Source organism: Dendropsophus ebraccatus, chromosome 9, assembly GCF_027789765.1.
Source record: "Dendropsophus ebraccatus isolate aDenEbr1 chromosome 9, aDenEbr1.pat, whole genome shotgun sequence".
NCBI classification, from domain to species: domain Eukaryota; kingdom Metazoa; phylum Chordata; class Amphibia; order Anura; family Hylidae; genus Dendropsophus; species Dendropsophus ebraccatus.
In genome coordinates this window covers 82,662,657-82,684,088 of record NC_091462.1, presented here as the reverse complement: position 1 = coordinate 82,684,088, position 21,432 = coordinate 82,662,657, and the positions used below count along the sequence as shown (strand labels likewise).

Genomic DNA, 21,432 nt, shown 5'->3' with positions numbered 1-21,432 from the left:
GGATCACCCATAGGAGGTCTATCCCAAGACTCAGTATTAGCCTCCTCAGGGGTTCTTCCCCTTAAGGGTTCTCGGTACAAAAAATGTTCTATCTGGTTTCTTCCATTCCCTCTAAATTAAGTCCTTAATAGTCTTATGTAATGGAAAAACTTTCTTTTTTTAGAAGCAAGTTCTTCAAACATTTTGTCCTGAACAGATAGTTGTTCCTCGCATTCTTCAACCTTCATAGTACTTCTAATAGCCTTTACTAGAGCATCCACATTTTCTACAGGGAATAGCGGTTTACCAGAGAGCTCTTCCTCAGAATCAGATGAAGCCTTATACTCTCCTTCCTCCTCCTCCTCCTCTCGCTCAAGCTCCTAAGGAGATAGTGGGCTAGAGGGGGAGAGCAAGGAAACCTCAGGCTGCACAGAAGTAGAAGGTTTACCTCCAGGCATAGCCGACTTAATTTCATTTCTAATAAGCGTTCTGCAAGGAACCAAACAAATATCAGGACAAAATCTCTTGTCTAAATAATTTAAGTATAAAACCCCCTAGGGAAAAAAATCCATCAGTTGACATAAAGGATGGAGATTCCTCCTGCATAACTTTAGTCAAACAGGTATTACAAAGAGTCTTAGAAAAGGATGATGCAACTTCTTCTTGCACATAGCACATTCTTTTCTAGCTTTTGGTCTTTTGGAACCTTCCTAAAACACACAGAACAATCGTTTAGCAAAATAAGACCATCTGGAGTACAACCCCTCTCACCCAGCTGACCACAGCCACCTCAGACACGGCTTCTTGGGTGTCAGTGCGCTCTGCTTCTTTCTCCATAGTAGTAGATGCAAGGCAGCAGGTACAGGAAAAACTTCAATGCTGCAAGGTCCTGGAACTGGCTGGAATCCCATCCACTGGAGCACCCTGAAGCCTTCATCCTGATGCCACTCTTAAAGGGGTAGTGCGGCGGTAAAAAATTATTCACAGAATAACACACATTACAAAGTTATACAACTTTGTAATGTATGTTATGTCTGTGAATGGCCCCCTTCCCCGTGTCCCACCACCCCCACCCGTGTACCCGGAAGTGTAGTGCATTATACATACCTGATCCGCGCCGACACGCGTCCGCCATCTTGTGCCAAACGTCATCTTCGGCCGGCTGGTTCGAACACCTTCGATCTTCCCGAGTGCCGGCCGCGTCATCAGCTGCTCAGCCGCGATTGGCTGAGCATAACTGTGCTTGGCCAATCGCGGCTCAGCGGCTGATGACGCGGCCGCGCTCTCCCGGAAGACCGTTGTGTCATCACGCCCCCATACCGGAAGTATATACATAACACCAGGGCCGGGACAAAGAGTAGGCAGGGGTAGGCGATGGCCTAGGGCGCAAAACTACAGGGGGCGCAGTCTGGATGGGTAATTAATTTTCTTACCCATCCATCCTGTCCCCCGCTCGCCCGCCAGCCCACCCTGCACTGTAACCAGGGCCGCATTGACGGGAGTGCTGTAGGGGCCAGGTGACTCACAGAGAGGGGACGGTGCTGCTGGCTGTATACTGCATTGCTTAGTGAGAAGAACAGACTTTTACAGAGCTGTCCTTCTCACTAGGATGCAGTCTGGGGTCGTGCTCCCTCCCCTGTCAGCAGTCTGTAGGTCTCACCGGCTCTCACCTCATGGCTACAGTCTCCTGTCTGTGCAGGACAGGAGGGGGAGGGGCGGGAGAGCATAGTGCCGGTGAGGAGGACGACAGAGGAGCTGCAGGTGCTGGGAAGATAGAAGGAGATCCCTCATGAAATGTAAGTGCCTGCATGGGAATGTGTGTGTGAGAGTGGATGTATGCATGTATGTGTGAGAGTGAGTGAGTGAGTGTATGTGTGTGTATCCCTCCCAGTACTTGCTGGCAGTTGTAGTGTTGTCACAGGTTAGCTGTCAGCCTGTGACAACACTACAACTCCCAGCATGTACTGACAGCTTGCCTGTGACAACACTACAACTCCCAGCATGTACTGACAGCTAGCCTGTGACAACACTACAACTCCCAGCATGTACTGACAGCTTGCCTGTGACAACACTACAACTCCTAGCATGTACTGACTCCCAGGATCCCAGTGCATGCTGGGATTTGTAGTGTTGCCACAGGTTTGTAGTGTTGCCACAGGTTGCCAGTACATGCTGGGAGTTGTAGTGATGTCATAGGCTGTCAGTGCATGCAAGGAGTTGTAGTGTTGTCACAGGTTAGCTGTCAGCCTGTGACAACACTGCAACTCCCTGCATGTACTGACACAACACTCATCCATACCGGTACTACTACACCCCTTATCTATACCTGAACTACTACACCCCTTATCTATACCTGAACTACTACACCCCTTATCCACTCTACCTCCACTACTACACCCCTTATCTATACCTGAACTACTACACCCCTTATCCACTCTACCTCCACTACTACACCCCTTATCTATACCTGAACTACTACACCCCTTATCTGTACCTGAACTACTACACCCCTTATCCACTATACCTCCACTACTACACCTCTCATCTATACCTGTACTACTACACCCCTTATCCACAATACCTCCACTACTAAACCCTACCTAAATGGAGGCACAAAGAAGATCTCCTATACTGTATGGGGGCACATATTTGGCAAACCAATTTATATGGGGTGCTTTGGGGGCTTGTCTACTACATGGGGGCACAGGGGGAGCACTGGCACAGTGGGAAGCAATACAGTTGCTGTCTCAAACCTTCCCCGCTGCTGTGTGATCCCGTGTCTTGCTAAAAAACATTTTTATCCCAGGGAGGTGGGTCTGTGACGATGTCTGTGCACGCCCTGCTCTCTGGCCACTGCTGTATCTTCAAGCTGCCACGTCCTCCAGAATAAGTGACAGCTGGAGGAGTGGAGACGACCTGAAGATGCAGCAGCCATAGAGCAGGGCGTGCACAAACATTGTCACAGACCCACCTCCCTGACACTCTCAACCTGTGATAAAAATGTTTTTTAGCAAGGCACCGGATCCCACTGCAGTGGTGAAGGCATGTACAGTATGTGTTGCAGTAAAATGATAGAATCAGTCGTTTGTTTTTCAACATGCTTGAAAGACAAACGACGCAACGATCAGCCGACATGAACGATGTCGGCTGATCGTTGCCTACTATTCCACAGGACGATTATCAGCCGAATATGGCCCGACAATCGTTCCTTGGAATAGGGCCTTTAGGGAAACTGACCGCCGATTCTGATAACGCTAGGTTCGGGGGGGGGGGGGGGGGGGGCGCAATTTGCCTTCTCTGCCTAGGGCACCAAAACTCCTTGTCCCGGGCCTGCATAACACCACCCGCTACAGCCTCCAGAGGCCCCGCCGCCAGACAAACAAAAGGCCCTCGGCAACCGGAAGCGCTAACCAGGTCCCCCGCATGAACTAACGCATTGAAAGGCACCCGGGCTACACTGGAGGGCCGAAGAAAAGGAGCAGGAGCGAACCACGGCACCCGGCCCAAACCTCCCCCACCTCCGGACCCAAACTAGGAGGAGAGTGAGAGCAGCCCAGATGATGGACCGGGATATTCCAGACTGCCTAGGTGGCTTTAATGTAAAAGACTTACATCGGGGAACCCGTCTGTCCAAAAAGATGCCACTGGACGGGGCACCCCAGTTCAGCAATCCTGGCAAATCTTCCTGAGAGGGTCCCCCCTGGAGGCGTCACCCTCCTACGACTTCTCAGAAGACAGGAAACAGAACTAAAGTATGGGGTTGGCCCTGCCCCTTTTGAAGCATTCATCCTTGGCGGCTGTTTCCTGTCTCTTGGAAAGGGGGAAGGACGCTCTCCAGGGGTGCTGTCATAGGGCAATAAGGGGAAAAGAGAGCTCATGGCACCCAACCTGGAAGCACAGGACAAGATCTCATACTAATAAATTTTTATAAAAAATGGAAATGTATATAAACTAGTCAGTTGACTCAGCGTCCGCTTAATTCATCATTTTTTGGCTAAAAAATGATCAGGAAACTTACTCTGAGCTGGCGTAGGTTTACTGGCGCACACACTGGTGCGCACGGGATTTATGTAGAGACAGTGCACCTCTACATAAATCTCCGTACTGTCGGAGCAGCAGGGACATTTTTAAGTCTGGCACAGAAAACACCGGACTTAATAAATGTCCCCCTTTGTGTGTTTTGTTATATGCTTTAGACATCACTACAAGCCATCACTACACCATAAGAAATCAATACACAAGGTGTAATGGTAGTATGACCATGAATAAGACCACCATGAGTAGTCACAAGGCATTGACTCTTGAATCTATGAGAGGGGCTTTTGTTCCAGGAGAAGCAATAAAGATTAAAAAATTGTTTACACACTGGCGGAATTGGAAACTTTCAAACGTTTTCTGCCTTGTCCTTACTACAGATTGAAGGTAGAGCCTAACCAGGGTGATTTATGGTTGAGCTGGATTTCGAGTGTACTTATTATGATATGCTGCAGGGTTTCTGCACAGATACCTTACTTAGGATTTTCAATAGGCTTGGGGAGGGGGTGGTGGTGGTTGTACCATTTCAGGTTTCGCCTCAGGCAGCAGAAAACCTACAATTGGCCCTTAGTGCAAGGGTAAGAAAAAAATGTAATACTAACCTACCCCGATCTCCTGCAGCTGCTCCCAGTCCCCACCAGTCCCCACTAATTCCTGGTGACAGGATCAGACGCCAGCGGTGTCCCATCACAGTGAGTGATTAACTGAGCAGGCAGGTCTTGTGGGGATAATGTGTTCTTAGAAAGTAGTGGTGATGAGGGTGGGTGAGTGTTTTTACTTCATCTCCAGGCATGTATAAAAATTAGAGATGAGGGAACCTCGAGCATGCTGGAGTTCATCGGAACCCGAACTTTCGGCATTTGATTAGCGGTGGCTGCAGAAGTTGGATAAAGCCCTAAGGCTATGTGGAAAAATGGATATAGTCATTGGCTGTATCCATGTTTTCCAGACAACCTTAGAGCTTTATCCAAGTTCAGCAGCCCCAGCTAATCAAATGCCAAAAGTTCGGGTTCGGATGGACTCCAACCCGAACCCGGTTCGCTCATCTCTAATAAAAATGTTTTACCTCTAATGTGTATGGGGTGGTAGTACCATGCTCTGAAATCAGCTCTCCTTTGATCTCCACCTGATAATGAACTTTTGTGTTTTAAAGCTTTCCTTACATACACAATAAATTTAGAGGAAAAATATCTTGAATCTACTATGACTGACGTGTCACAAGATGGTCCTAAAGGCGTTGTCTGGGGAGTACATCCGCTTGCAATGTCCAATATGGTTTCGCCCACATGCAATGACTGGCACTTAGACGCACTCCCCTACACACACATCTCAGAAAAGATACTGCCTGTCAGGATGTGCCAGAGAGAAGAGGGCTTCAGCTGTCTTCAGCTCTCCACTTTAAGTAATGTCCCACTGTTGTCACATACACACGTACCGCATCTTGATAAATTAAAAAGTGCCATGTGCAGCATTTTGATAACCTTTGTGTGATTTCTTTCTTACATTTAAATTTATATATCCTGCACCACTATTGATTAACCTCCCCATAGACTTACATTGCATCCAGAACACAAAGGGAACTTTCAGCAGCCCATGTTTTAGCTTAAATCCATGAAATTCCTGGGCCACCTGCCAGGAGTGCCAACAGCCAGGACACACACAGGAAGAGACTGAGCAGCCTGTGTCTGAGGGAACATGTAACCGAATGTGGAGTGAGACAGAAAGTTATCCCAGCACATTTCGGGGAATAAGCTCATAGCATAGAGGAACTTCAGAGAGACAACATCAGCTGGCTGCCTCATCCATGGAGCTCCAAATCTTCCTCATTGTTTCCCTATGTAGCTGTGAGTATTATCAGACTAGATTTTACATATTTTAAGTAATTAAGTTAATGAACATATTAATCTTTTTTTCTATTATTATTTGAGATTACACAATTTTATCATTGACAGGTTTATTCTCTACTATTATTTCTCTACATATTTCTGTTCGTCTGTGTTATTACAGATTTATATTGCGCATTTACTCCTGACCAGTATAGCTCACTTAGTAACTCTTTGCTTCTGTCTTTGCACCACATACCACTACATTTACTACACCCCCTTAGCTTCTGTCTGAAGCTTTTATAGCACAAGTCTTAACATTATATATAATAAGTGTCACTGTCATTTAAAAAAACCTTTGAACGGCCTATACCAATCGTGAGAATGAGCGGGGATAGGACCACTCTGCCCCTGGTCCACTCCTGTCTCTGTCTCTCTATAGACTTACATTAGGAGCCCAACTTATCACGTGACATAGATCCAGGAGAGGACTGTGCTTAGTGGCTCAATCTCATAATCGGCACTGGTCTGAACACTCAGACCCGGATCAATCAAAACTTTTGACATGTCTCTATGACATGTGAAAAAATATTTGAAACAACAGTGACACTTTAAATATAAAGTTATAGAACACATATGTGCATACATGCATAGACACATAGATACAGATCTACAGTGGACAGTAATCAGCTACTATACTGCAGTTATGTGTGCTGGGCTCTTTTCAACAAGTCTAACGTGATAACATTTTGACACCCTGGCATCCTTAGGCTATGTTCACACATAGTATTTCTATCAGTTCATAATTTTGCCCTGTCAGTTCTAGTGATCAGCGAACATCCCGATGTTTGGTTCGGATCCCGAACACAAACATAAAAAAGGTTATCGTGATCGGTTCGTGTTCGCTGAACATTCACAAACAAATAAGGTTACATACTGTACAGTAAAAGTGTACGTTTTGGTCTACGCACATGTGTACAGATTATCAGGTGCAATGAGCAAATTATGCAGTGCCGTAAATTCGCAAGTTTGAATATGTTTGACAGTGATCGTTATAACTAGGGATGGTCCGAACCTGCCGAGGTTCGGGTTCGTACGAACCCGGACTCTCGGCAATGATTCCCGCTGTCTTCCACCTCCGTGGAGAGGGTGGATAAAGCGGGAGGACCGCCTGGAAAATTGGGATACAGCCTATGGCTGTGGCTGTATCCTGGTTTTCCAGGCGGTCCTCCCGCTGTATCCATCCTCTCCACGAAGCGGGTAGACAACGGGCATCATTGCCGAGAGTCTGGGTTCGTATGAACTCGAACCTCGGCAGGTTCGGACCATCCCTAGTTACAACCATTCTGATCATTGAACAAATTGTTCATTATCGACGAACATGAACAATTAGGGTCATGGTCGTATGAACATTTACAAACGTGTTCACTGAACACTTGTCAGTTCCTTTTCTGGCTTTGGCTGAAAAAAGACTGACCAAAAGACTGACAGAAATTCTATGTGTGAACATAGCCTATGTGTGTCTGTTTAAGAAAAAAAAAAAAGCAAAAACACACCTGAGCTGGAAGTCGCCTCAGTATGCTGTGTTATGGAGCAGGAGTCTCTAACAACAGAGGGCTGTCTTCAGACTGATGACATTTTGATATCTTGCACTATAACTTTTTTTTTTAATTTAACCTATTAATACAATGACACCCTGATCAGTTATACAATCACCTGCCTAATATTAGATAGGCTTCCCTCATGCTACTAAAACGGTCAGAACCATCGAAGAGTGGACTCCACAAGACCTTTCAAGATGTTCTGTAGTATTTTAAACAGATGGCAATCGGACCTGATATACTGACCTCTTTATCCTCCAATCGTTCCTAATGACCTTTTACAGTGTGGCAGAGCACAATATTCTGCTAAAAGTGGCCACTGCTGTCATAAAGAGGGGCACTTGGTCTGTAACAATGTTTGGGTATCTGCCGTGTCAAGAGTAACATCCACATCCAAAACCCAAGATGTTCTAGCCAAGCATTGCCCATAGCCTTCTTTATATAGAACATCATAGCACCACTTCTTCCCAAGTATACAACTTACATGCACCTGGTTGTCCACATGATGTAAAAAATGTAATTCATCAGACCATGGGACCTTTCAGCACTAGACAGGGGTCAACCTGGGCACTCAGACTGGTCTGCAGTAATGTGGTTGTGAACACCATAAGCTGTGATGCACTGTGTGTTCTGATCCCTTTCAAGACATGGACTAGATAGAGAATACCGCCATACCATGATTGACACACAGTGACTGAATGATGCCATTATACTGTTACTGAACAAAGGCCGGTATATCAAGACCAACATTCCCAATAATAGAGCATAGAGGACCTGCACTCATCCTTGCTTCTTGTAAGTGATGGGTGAGAACCAGCAGTCCCTTGCTTCATCAGTTTGCACTTACATCGGAGCTCCGGGGCAATCACCCAGAATGATTATCGTTAGATGGTTCGGATTTGAACAAAAATTGTTTAGTGTAATAGCAGACAATGATTAAATGACCAACAAGAATAGATAGAATTTGGACCTTTTTTTTATTTCTTGTTGTTTGGTCGTTGGCAGTAGCGACAAACACAGTAGTGAGAACAGGACAACTGCAAAAACGATCATAAGTAACAATAACTGTTCCGTGTAATCGGGTAAACGATTTCAGGTCATTCGCCATAGCAGTCGTTTGAGATAGTTTTTCGTTAATTGTTGATTGTCGAAAAATCGCTACGTGGAATAGTACCAATAGTGCCTAACACCAACTGCACCCCCAGGGCCTGGCAGGTTGTGGAGCCCTAGGCAGGTGCCTACCTTGCCTACTCTTTTCCCCAGCCAAACTGTGTAGAGATGAGTTATGCCTTGAAGAAGTGTTGATAGTGGTCTGTTTCTGATGGAAAACATAAGGGAAAATGAATGAGAGAAGATGGCACTTGTGAGCCTGTCTGTAATGTAATCATTTATACAATTTGCAGAATGTCTGCATACAACTGATATGTAGCACTATGTGGGCACAGTATTGGTATTTATTCAATAACTATATGGTGACATACTGTATGTCAGGGGTAGGGAACCGCGGCTCTTCCGCTGTTGCAAAACTACAACTGCCATCATGATTTAGCTTTGGCTGTCCAGGCATGATGAGAGTTGTAGTTTTGCAACAACTGTAGAGCCGAGGTTCCCTAACCCTGCTGTATGTGATCATGGTGCGGAGGTATTATTTGTTAACAGTAGAGTAGTAGCATTCAGTCACTATGTTGAGGTCATATATGTTTGTGAAGTGGTGATATTATTTAACCCTTGTATAGTGGTATTATATGGTGTGTGTATGACTTTATCATGTATAGGCTGAGCAGAGAATACAGCTGCTTTTATCTATGAAGCAGCAGCCACATCAGCAGCACATCTGCTGTTCTGTACACAGCACAACCTGCCTGTCCTGTCCCTGGGAGACTAGCCTGGCTATTGCTGCTGTTAGCTAGTGCTGTCTCCCAGCAGAGCAGTGCTAGGATAGGCTGATCAGTACTTTGCTGGGCAGAGGATGTGGCTGCAGTTGGATCCAGGTCTCTCCAGAAGAGAAAACTAAGAAACCTTTGTCACAATAACCAGCAGAAGTGTATCAGTGTGCCAATGTTCCAGCAGGTCAGGCCAAAGCTTTATAATGATGTCTTTTCAATGCAATTACTTCATACAATCCTAGCAGGGTTTAGTGAACCCTTTCTAATAATAGCCAGATCTCCATTACATATATAGATTTGGACCAGGATTTCAACCTATTTATTGCCACCGTACTGCCATTTTTTCTGCTTATGTGAATGGGTTTATAGGACCATATTTACCTGGATTTCCTGCATATGTATCCATGTCCTCGACCCAGAAATACAGAATATAATGTAAAATTGAAATGTCCTACATACATAGATGGCAGATGCATTCAGAGTTAAACCTTCCAGCAGGCGGGATGTGGGCACTGCCAGTTTAGCACATAGCTGGTTGTTGGCAGAACACATAGCACATTAAGAGACCACACAGGAATATGTGACTGGTGTACCATTCACTGAAATAAAGGATAGATATGCTGAGCAAGAAACAAGTGACACAGACCAGGTGGAGAATATGCTCAACTCTTTTTCTTCATCAGTCGCAGTCTGAACACTCAGACCCTGAATGATAAAATGGCATATTACATTTTATTATTTTTTGTGACAATGTCTCAGGGATTATAAGGAGCACTCTTTTCCAAGCCTTGTTTCCATAGAATGTATTGTGTTTTTAGATTATATAATTTTACAGTGCCACGTTATTGCCAGTGCTCAATAGAGTCACAGAGCACTCCATACTACCTGATCAGAGGGGTATTCCAGGAAAACCAAGTAGGAGATTGCAGGGGTCTGACCTCTGTACCCTTCGTCAATCTCCGTATCAGCCCCGGCTTCTGTATTATGAATAGAGCCGCGGATACAGCACGTGACCCGCAGCGCTATTCATTCCTATGGAGCGATGGAAAGAGCCGAATACGCCGGGAGATCGCTGTACGCAACTCTTTCCGTTGGCTCCATAGGAATGATTAGAGGTGTTGGTCACTTGCCATACCCGCAGCTCTATTCATAATACAGAAGCCAGGGCCCGATGCGAAGATCAGCAGCGGGTACAGAGGTCGGACACCCCCTGCAATCTCCTATTTTTCCCCTATCCTGTGGATAGGGGAAAAATAAATTTTTCCTGGAATACCTCTTTAAACCATAGGCTGTATCCATGCTTTCCAGTCAGTTTCCGGGCTGCATCCACTTTCTTCAGGCGGCGGAATTCAAATGCCAATCATTTAGGTTAAGTTTTGATTACCCCTTTAAAATTTCTTATGGTATGTATGGATGTGTTTTCTACAAATTGGGCAGAGTTTACGTTCTCAAATGTAAAATGTAAGATAGAACACTGGTACAATGCTCATATGCATGGGTGTAACGCCTGGAGTAGTGGATCCACTGGACCGGCACCAGCGCTGGCACAAACCTCACCAGGGAGCGGAGTCTAAGGGGCCGCTGGTTTTCACCAGAGCCCGCCGCAAGGCGGGATGGACTTGCTGCGGCAGGCGACCCCCAGGTCGCTACCCCTGGCTTGGTTGCTGGTGACGGCAGGCGAGGCGTGGCAGGAGCAGTAGGCAGGAGATGGCACTGGCAAAGGTCTGCAGGTGAGAGCGCACGTGACAGGCTGAACGCAGGAACAGATGGAGTGACAGGGAAACAGGAACCAGGAACAGGGACTAGGGACCGGGTAACGGATAGGACTCAGGAACAGGGACTGGGACCAGGTAACAGATAGGACTCAGGAACAACAGGGGGCTGGGCCAAACGCTATGGGAAGCATGTAGAGGCTCCAACACTAAGGACAGGGCATGCTGGGATTTATAGGGGAGTGATTGGATGCAACTACCAATTAGGGGCGCACTGCCCCTTTAAATCTGAGACAGCCGGCGCGCGCGCGCCCGAGGAGGCGGGGACGCGCGCGCCGGCCGGCCCAGCGGGAGACAGGAGCGTGGAGAGGTGAGGCGCCCCCCGGGGCCGAGGTGACAGCAGCGCCGGGTCCCCGACTATGGACACCGGCTGCTGCATAGGGCAGGTAGCGGTCGCGGCGGCGGCCCGGAACGCGGGACGCCGCCGCGGCCGTAACAGTACCCCCCCCCTTTGGCCTCCCCCTCTTTCTTGCCTGCAAATGGCACAGGAAGCCACAAAGTCTTTGACATCTTGGGATAGGCTGGGCCACCAGTAGTGGCGAGAGATCCGTTGGCCGGTCTTACGGACTCCCGGGTGCCCGGCCTCCAACGAGGAATGTCCCCAGTTCAAAATACCTCTTCGAAGCGCAGGGTGAACATGAGTCTTTCCGGGGGGTACTCTCTGAAGAGTGGAGGTGACGACTGGTACTAGGCGATCAGGCGGTATAACGTGGCAAGGGACCTTCTGTAAGTTCTTCCGGTGGTGAGAGGACACGACCTTAGTCTTGGGTACGGGGAGAGGGTACACCTCGGCAGAGAAGGCATCCGCCGAGTCTTGGTCTTCTGCCGGTAGGCCGGATAGAGGCTTGGCCGGGACAGGAAATGACAAAATACACTTGGTCTGAGGTGACTTGAGACACTGGTGGGAACAGTCCTGACCCCAACTGAGAATCTCCCCGGTTCTCCAGTCCAGCTGAGGGGCATGTTCTTGTAGCCACGGGAGTCCCAGGAGGACCGCGGGGGAAGAATGGGGCAGAACGTAGAAGGATATCTCTTCTTGATGTGAAGGACCCACCTGGAGGACTAAAGATGCGGTCTGGTAGTACACACGGTCGGTAAGAATTTCGCCCGTGACCGAGGAGATAGTCAGGGGCCTGGCTAGTCGGGTCACGGGTAGCCGCCATCTTTGGACCAATGTTGCCGCAATAAAACTGCCTGCTGAGCCAGAATCGAGGAAGGCAGTAGTCTGATGATTTTGTCCTGAGGGAGTCCGGATGGAAACAGGCATAGACAGACTTGGAATGGTGGCATTCGCACCTAGGGACACCTGTCCCACCGGACCTAGGTGCGAGCGTCCTCCGGATGTTTGGGGACGTAGGGAACATCCCAGCCGGAAGTGATCGGAACCACCGCAGTAGAATGAGTTCGTTCAGGGAGGTAGGCAGGTCTCGGGCAGCGAGCACGTCTCTCACTCGACTAGACAGGCCCTTCTTGAAGGTGGCCAACAGGGCGGCCTCGTTCCAGTCCAATTCAGCTGCCAGGGTGCGGAACTGGATGGCGTAGTCACCGACAGAGGAGCTGCCTTGAGAGAGGTTGAGGAGAGCAGTCTCGGCCGAAGAAGCACGGGCAGGTTCCTCAAAGACGGAGCGAAACTCGAATAGGAAGGCCCGGAGATTGGCAGCAACAGGATCATCACGGTCCCACAGTGGCGTGGCCCAGGCCAGGGCTCTACCCTCTAATAGGCTGATGATGAAAGCCACTTTAGAGCGCTCGGTGGAAAACTGACTACTCAAAAGTTCAATGTGCATGGTGCACTGAGTCAGGAATCCTCTGCACAACTTAGAGTCCCCAGAGTACTTGCTTGGGAGAGCCAGTCGGAGTGAAGAAGCAGCGTCAGGAGATGGTGTGCGCTGGGCAGTAGTCTGCTGCTGTAAGGCGGCAGTGAGTTGCTGGATCTGCTGTGACTGTTTCTGGATTTGTTGAGCCTGTTGCGCGACCACTCTGGCGACGTCACGGAGATCTGGCACCTCGCCGGGATCCATGGTTGGAGCCTACTGTAACGCCTGGAGTAGTGGATCCACTGGACCGGCACCAGCGCTGGCACAAACCTCACCAGGGAGCGGAGTCTAAGGGGCCGCTGGTTTTCACCAGAGCCCGCCGCAAGGCGGGATGGACTTGCTGCGGCAGGCGACCCCCAGGTCGCTACCCCTGGCTTGGTTGCTGGTGACGGCAGGCGAGGCGTGGCAGGAGCAGTAGGCAGGAGATGGCACTGGCAAAGGTCTGCAGGTGAGAGCGCACGTGACAGGCTGAACGCAGGAACAGATGGAGTGACAGGGAAACAGGAACCAGGAACAGGGACTAGGGACCGGGTAACGGATAGGACTCAGGAACAGGGACTGGGACCAGGTAACAGATAGGACTCAGGAACAACAGGGGGCTGGGCCAAACGCTATGGGAAGCATGTAGAGGCTCCAACACTAAGGACAGGGCATGCTGGGATTTATAGGGGAGTGATTGGATGCAACTACCAATTAGGGGCGCACTGCCCCTTTAAATCTGAGACAGCCGGCGCGCGCGCGCCCTAGGAGGCGGGGACGCGCGCGCCGGCCGGCACAGCGGGAGACAGGAGCGTGGAGAGGTGAGGCGCCCCCCGGGGCCGAGGTGACAGCAGCGCCGGGTCCCCGACTATGGACACCGGCTGCTGCATAGGGCAGGTAGCGGTCGCGGCGGCGGCCCGGAACGCGGGACGCCGCCGCGGCCGTAACAATGGGCAAACATCATCTAAAGCATAGGAAATCTATCTATAGTTTCAGACAAGATAGTATGCCTACTGTGGGCCTGGACTAGTTTTTACATTCCTATACTAGATCCCCGGTCTCATATTACTTGTCTTGGTTTCTACTATTCTACACTTTATTTGTTACATTGGGATAAGAAGTGGAGGTATTGGGTAGAGTCCCCGACAGAGAAGAACAGCTAGATAGTTCAGTGTGGTTCAAGGACATAACATTTGCCCTTCGGTATATTAAATCTGGCTTCCTTGGACTGTATGAAAGCCTTTGTTAATTGTATTAGCCTTGTGTAAACAACCAATACACTTTACCTAGCTATTCTTCTACCATATATTAAGTGCCCTATTACACAGAGCGATATTTGGCTGAATCAGGCCGATATCGCTCTGTGTAATAAAAACAACGATCAGTCAAAGAGTCGATCATCATATGATCGTTATCTTTTGGCAAGTTCAAAAATCATTCGTGGACCGCCCATTGCTACATGTAATAGGTAGCGCGGCTAATGGCTGATGATTATATGTATCAGGGCTGTGGAGTCGGGGTTGGAGCTAGTTTTGGCTGGAGTCGGAGTTTGAGTCGGAAAAAAATGTACCGACTCCGACTCCAGCTTTAAAAAAATCTTTAAAAAATGTAGAATTGAATTTTGATATGATCTTTACAAGTTTTGCTCATGAATATATATTATGAGCAACATTTTAATAGGACACTGGACATATTACATAAGGGGGGTCAGGGAATATATCAGTAATAGTACACTGGCCTTATTAGATAAGGGTGGTCAGGGAATATATCAGTAATAGGACACTGGACTTATTACATAAGGGGGGTCAGGGAATATATCAGTAATAGGACACTAGCCATATTACATAAGGGTGGTCATGGAAAAGTTGTCGCTACTATTTAGCAGTTTGTTTCTGAGCTGGAAAAGCCCATTGTGTGTGGGGGGGAGATCTGTGCTGTTCTCTCCCTGGATGCTGGATGACTGTATATGAGCAGCAGTGTAATATGAAGATATCCTGTGTAATATAGAAGAGGAGGAGAAGACATAAGTAGTGTAGCAGTAACCTCTGTCCTCAGCAGGGCCGGTTTTAGACTAGATGTGGCCCTGGGCAAAGTTAAAGGTGGGGCCCCAAATGCTGAAATATTTTAGCAACAATTTAAGGTCCCCATACATGTTACTCTTTTGTTGGTGGTACCTGTTGCTCGTGGTGGGTTCGGCCATCAGTGTAAGGTGTATGGGGCTCTCTGGACAGTCCTCTGACAGATGATATCAGTGGACATAGGGGGTCGAGCTTGATGGAAAATTAATGCCCAACCTCTTTGTTCTAAGAGAGATAAGCCGCCATCAGATCTGTATGGCTATGGCTTTCCCCTCTTATAGAAAACACAGGAAAACTCAGATGTGCCAAATTTCTGTGTATGGGGAGGACGGGACCAGATGGGAGAGATAATTGTCAGCTGAAGGATTGTTCAGCCAGCAGTTATTGGAAGTGTACGGCCACTTTTAAGGCCGTATTACACGGCCTGATATTCTGCAGAAGTGAGCGCCAATTTGGTAGAATGGAGTTTGCTTAGAGAGCCTACTACAGCAAAAGCTATGGAGGAGATTTATCAAACTGGTGTAAAGAAGAACTGGCTCAGTTGCCCCTAGCAACCAATCAGATTCCACCTACTTAGAATCTGAGTGATGAAAGGTGGAATCTGATTGGTTGCTAGGGGCAACTGTGCCAGTTTCACTTTACACCATGTTTGATAAATCTCCCCCTATGTGTATATATACAGTATATCATTAGTGATGTGTGTGCAATCCTTGCTGTATATAGTAAACAATAAAGATATATATACTACCTGATCACGTTCCCCGGTGTCCTCAGGCCGTGTCTGTGATTTATACTACCTGATCACGTTCCCCGGTGTCCTCAGGCCGTGTCTGTGATATATACTACCTGATCATGTTCCCCAGTGTCCTCAGGCCGTGTCTGTGATTTATACTACCTGATCATGTTCCCCGGTGTCCTCAGGCCTTGTCTGTGATTTATACTACCTGATCATGTTCCCCGGTGTCCTCAGGCCTTGTCTGTGATATATACTACCTGATCACGTTCCCCGGTGTCCTCAGGCCTTGTCTGTGATATATACTACCTGATCACGTTCCCCGGTGTCCTCAGGCCGTGTCTGTGATTTATACTACCTGATCATGTTCCCCGGTGTCCTCAGGCCTTGTCTGTGATTTATACTACCTGATCATGTTCCCCAGTGTCCTCACAGAGCGATAGCATCCTGATTCGGACAATTTTCGCTCCATGTATTAGGGCCCTTACTCAGTTCAAAAGGTTACATGCCGGGACTGCCGCTACATGTCAGGACTGCCGCTACATGCCGGGACCGCCGCTACATTTTGGGACTGCTCCTACATGTCGGGACCGCCCCTACATGTCGGGACTGCCCCTACATGTCAGGACTGCCCCTACATGTCAGGACCGCCGCTACATTCTGGGACTGCCGCTACATGCCAGGACTGCCGCTAAATGCCAGGACTGCCGCTAAATGCCAGGACTGCCCCTACATGTCAGGACTGCCGCTACATTCTGGGACTGCCCCTACATGTCAGGACTGCCGCTACATTCTGGGACTGCCGCTACATGCCAGGACTGCCGCTACATGCCAGGACTGCCGCTAAATGCCAGGATTGCCCCTACATGCCGGGACTGCCGCTACATGCTGGGACTGCCGCTAGTGGTGTAAACACAAGAACTATTTATATGAATTGCTTTAAAAAAATTAATTAAAAAAAATCACTATAATCAGGACCAAATATTACCTCCATACCGTTATTGAAGAAAACACACTATATATAGGCCAATATTACCACCATAAAAGTGACCGCCCCATAATGACTCTATATACACTATATACAGACCAATATTACCGCTATAGACTGACCACTGTATAATAAATGACTCTATATACACTATATACAGACCAATATTATGTGGCTGTCACCCTATGGCTGTACTATTGGTCTGTATATAGTGTATATATAGAGTCATTATGTAGCAGTCAATCTATGGCAGTAATAACTCTATATATACGCTATATACAGACCAATATTAATGCCAAAGAGTGACCACTGCATAATGACACTATATACAGACCAATATTACTGCCATAGACTGACCCCTGTATAATGACTCTATATACACACTATATACAGACCAATATTATGTGGGCGATCACTCTATGGTTGTACTATTGGTCTGTATATAGTGTGTATATAGAGTCATTATGTGGTGGTCACTGTATGGCGGTAATATTGGTCTGTATATAGTGTCATTATGTGGTAGTCAATCTATGGCAGTAATGAGTGTATATATATACGCTATATACAGACCAATATTAATGCCAAAGAGTGACCACTGCATAATGACACTATATACAGACCAATATTACCACCATACAGTGACCACCACCTAAAGACTGAATACCACCTTATTTTTTTCTCAATAAAATACACTGTATTACCTTAGTGATGTCATCATACACTATACATAGGAGCTGCAGCAATTACATAGGACTGATGAGGCCGGAGAATGGCTGCAGCTCCTGTATACAGTCTATTCACCTCAATACTTGGAGTCAGCAGTGCTAATACACACACACCATTATATATATATATATATATATATATATATATATATATATATATATACACAAACACTCACACACCCATGAAAACACATTATACAGATACAAACCATCCAGTCCATACACTACACACAGGACATGTAACACACACTACATTCATGCATTATACACCTACATTCATACACATTACACACTACATGTACAGAATACTTACTCCCTCTAACATGCTGGGTGTAGTGGTGCATCCCCCTCATGTTCCTTGCAGCAGCAGCAGGCTGTCATCCTCACCCGGCAGCCCTCTCCTCCATCGTCCCGACAGCTCCACACCAGAGCAGGAAGTCACGTGCAGTGAGAGGAGCTGGAGGGAGGGGGAGGGGGAGGGGGAGCAGACACCGAGACCAGCGTCCTGCAGCCTCTGCGTGACCCCTGATGGCAGCAGCCAGGGATCACTGCCAGACGCTGGAGGACGCTGTCTGTGCTCTCCTCTCCACTGGAACTGCGGTAGGAGGCCCCTGGGGGATGGGGGCCCTAGGCATTTGCCCTGCTTGCCCCCCCCCCCCCCCCAACGCCGGCCCTGGTCCTCAGTGTGGTGTTTTCTCTCTGGGAGAAGATTCTGTGTTTTTCTTCAGTGTTCTATGGCTGCAGCTGTGTTTGTGTGTGTGTGTGTGTGTGTGTGTGCTATGGCTGCAGCAGGCTGTGTGTGTGTGCTATGGCTGCAGCAGGCTGTGTTCGTGTGCTATGGCTGCAGAAGGCTGTGTTTGTATGCTATGGCTGCAGCAAGCTGTGTGTGTGTGTGTGTGTGTATATGCTATGGCTGCAGCAGGCTGTGTGTATGTGTGCTATGGCTGCAGCAAGCCAAGTTTGTGTGTGTGTGTGTGTGTGTGTGGTGTGTGCTATGGCTGCAGCAAACTGTGTGTGTGTGTGTGTGTGTGTGTATGGTATGGCTGCAGCAGGCTGTGTCTGTGTGTGTGTGCGTGCTATTGCGTGCCCCCACAGTGACCTTCTATATCACTATGTGTGACCCCTCTCTATCACTACGTGTGACCCCTCTCTATATCGCTATGTGTGACCCCCTGAATATCACTATGGCTGACCTCTTTATTACAGGTAACTGGCAGTGTTAGCAGTGTTTCTTTAAGTATGGTGAACATTTAGTTAGAAATATAGAAAACTGTCAGCAGGAAAAGACCACCTGCTCCATTTAGTCTAGTTGTGAGTAGTTCAGGACATGGAGGCTGGAGACTGGCTGCATCCACTGCACACACAGGAGAAGCTGCTTTATATGTTTCCTTATTCCCTCAGAAGTCGCCCCAGGATCATGTAGGACATTAGGGAGAAGCTGCTGAGCCAGTGTGATAAATAACTCCCCTGGTATATGACCGGCCATTTATGAAGGAGCAGGAGTCGGGAGTTGGAGTCGGTCCTGATAAAATTCAGGAGTCGGAGCTGCGCCTTACTGACTCCACAGCCCTGATATGTATAAGGGTGCCTTCTCACACAACGGATGCGCAGTGGATTTCACGCTGCAAATTCGCAGCGAAATCAGCTGTGAATCCATTTCCAGTTCTTTCCTATAAGAATACATACTCGCAAGGGCTTTGACATTGAGTATGTAAGTTAACCGCCTGCCGGCTGGAGCATACATCGCCTGCTCCTCGCTCCAGGTTGCTTCGGGGATTCCCGGCTGGATTTCCCTGCGGGGCAGCGTGCTGGTTGGCTGAGCAGGATGAGCAGACGCCGGAAACCCCAGAAGCAACCCGGAGCGGGGAGCAGGTGATGTATGCTCCGGCCAATCAGTGGCCGAGGCAGGACAGCACTGCGGCCAGTGATTGGTTGAGTGGGAGACAGGACCAGAAGTAAGAGCTGCAGAGACTAGGGAATCATACAGACGAGGCTAAAGGACACTGGGAAAACGTGATCAGGTAAGTAATAGCTTTAATATTTTACACCAAAGCAAGGGCCCTTGCTGCATGATAATCAAGCTGCATATTAGGCTCTGTAAGGGAGCACCCATCTAGCACAGCAGCGTTTGCTTATTGGGAATATTGGGCCGTGTAATACGGCCCTAAGGCTTGTCCAATGCTCTCCACAGTTTCAGACTCCATTTGTGGTTATCTTAAAATAAACCATCAAATGTTCCACAATTTTTTAGAGAACTTGCTACCCAGTTATCCGATTTCTTATGGACTTCAGATGGCCATTTGAGGAATGACTTCCAATCCCGCTGATGTTAGTACATCAACCATCGATTGTGTATAGTGGTGCCTCTCTTTCCTTTTTCTCATGGGAGATAAGCTGCCGCCAGAGGGGTCTTCAAAAAATGAGAATTGCATAAGTTTATTGCCCTGTAATAATAATGTGCAAAATTTCCCTTAGTGGCTTCCAGCAAACTAACAAAACACCTACACAGGTTCCATTTAGAATATAATCAGGAACTATGTGTGATGACACAGATTCTGGAAATTACAAACATTTCCAATGTATTTACTGTATTAACTGGAAATATGGTATTTGCAGAACTAAATCAAACTGAAAGTTAGAGGGGTTATCCAGTGAAAATCTTTTTCTTTTAGATCAACTGGTGTCAGAAAGTTATATAGATTTCAATTTACTTCTAATAAAAAATGTCAAGTCTTCCCATACTTATCAGTTGCTGTATGTCCTGCAGGAAATGTTTAATTTTCAGTCTGACACAGTGCTCTCTGCTGACATCTCTGGCCGAGACAGGTACTGTCCAGAGCAGGGGAGGTTTTCTATGGGGATTCCCATAGAAAACCTCTCTAGAGAGTAGCGTCATTGCTTATTAGTCCTGAGCAATTATAATGAAACTTCCTCATTCCCCACATGGAGTTCTCTCTTATTTATAGGGTCACCTGTCACCAAAAAGCCAATTTTCTCTCACAGTACAACAAAGGGAAGCATTAATCTTACCTTAACAAACAAAAAATGTCAGCAGCTTGGACACAACGCCCTCTTGGTTTTAGAGAAGTCAACTCACAATTTATTTATTTTTTCAACACTTTTTTATTCAAACTGTTGTATGTAAAACAAGTACTGTAACATGTATGACATAAATTACCATGAGGACAAATTCAACAATTTGTATATAAGGAGCATAGTGCAAACATAAAAAAAGACATTCTGTATATACAGAAGGCACTTTGTTAAAAAAGTGACATAAACAACGGTGGTGAGCAATTAGACTATAAAAATGTTGGTACAGTGTAATTCCGTACAAGATCTGTATCAAAACCAATCACTGAACCTTTCCCCCTTCAAAATGTAAAGGAAAACATTTTTTTTTTAAATCAGCTAGTGTCATAAAGATATACAGATATGTAAATTACCTCTATTTAAAAATCTCAAGCCTTCCAGTACTTATCAGCTGCTGTATGTCCAGAGCAGTAGCAAATCCTCATAAAAAAAAAACTTTTCTGCTCTCGACTATGGAAAGAGGTGGCAGCAGAGAGCTGTGTCAGACTGGAAAGAATACACCACTTCATGCAGGACATACAGCAGCTGATAATTACTGGAAGACAAGATTTTTAACCCCTTGACAACCAAGGGTGTACATGTATGCCCTGGGTCGGCTAAGGGAGTTCTGAGGGGGTTGTGCCCTGCTCTGAACCGCCGCGCTCTAAGCTGCTTTCAGCAGCCTAGGGCTGTGGCAGTTAGTGGGCACGCCCCAGTCACCATACCCGCTAATTAACCATTTAAATGCAGCTGTCAAACTTGATAGATGCATTTAAATAGCTCTTTCCCTCACATACCTGGTGGTCTATTGGCACTCCTTGCTTCTTGCTGGGCCGGGGCTCTGGGCTGTAATGGCGCTGATCCCAGCTCAATAATCTATTGTTCTCAATTGCAGGAGACCAGAGCGATAGATCACATATCTCATTGATCTATGCAGTACATAT

General features: G+C 47.2%; 1 protein-coding gene across 2 annotated transcripts in view; it reads left to right on the top strand.

The window, feature by feature from the left end:
• Positions 1-1,652: 1,652 nt before the first annotated feature.
• Positions 1,653-21,432, top strand: part of PLA2G10 (phospholipase A2 group X) — a 36,737-nt gene continuing 16,957 nt past the window's right edge. The window contains exon 1 of one of the 2 annotated variants that reach the window (XM_069985422.1): positions 1,653-1,775. In XM_069985422.1, coding sequence (XP_069841523.1) covers positions 1,769-1,775 — 7 coding nt within the window. In that variant the 5' untranslated portion in view covers positions 1,653-1,768. Of the gene's footprint in view, positions 1,776-5,718; positions 5,859-21,432 lie in introns of those variants that run through there. The other variant, XM_069985421.1, reaches the window with a different exon arrangement.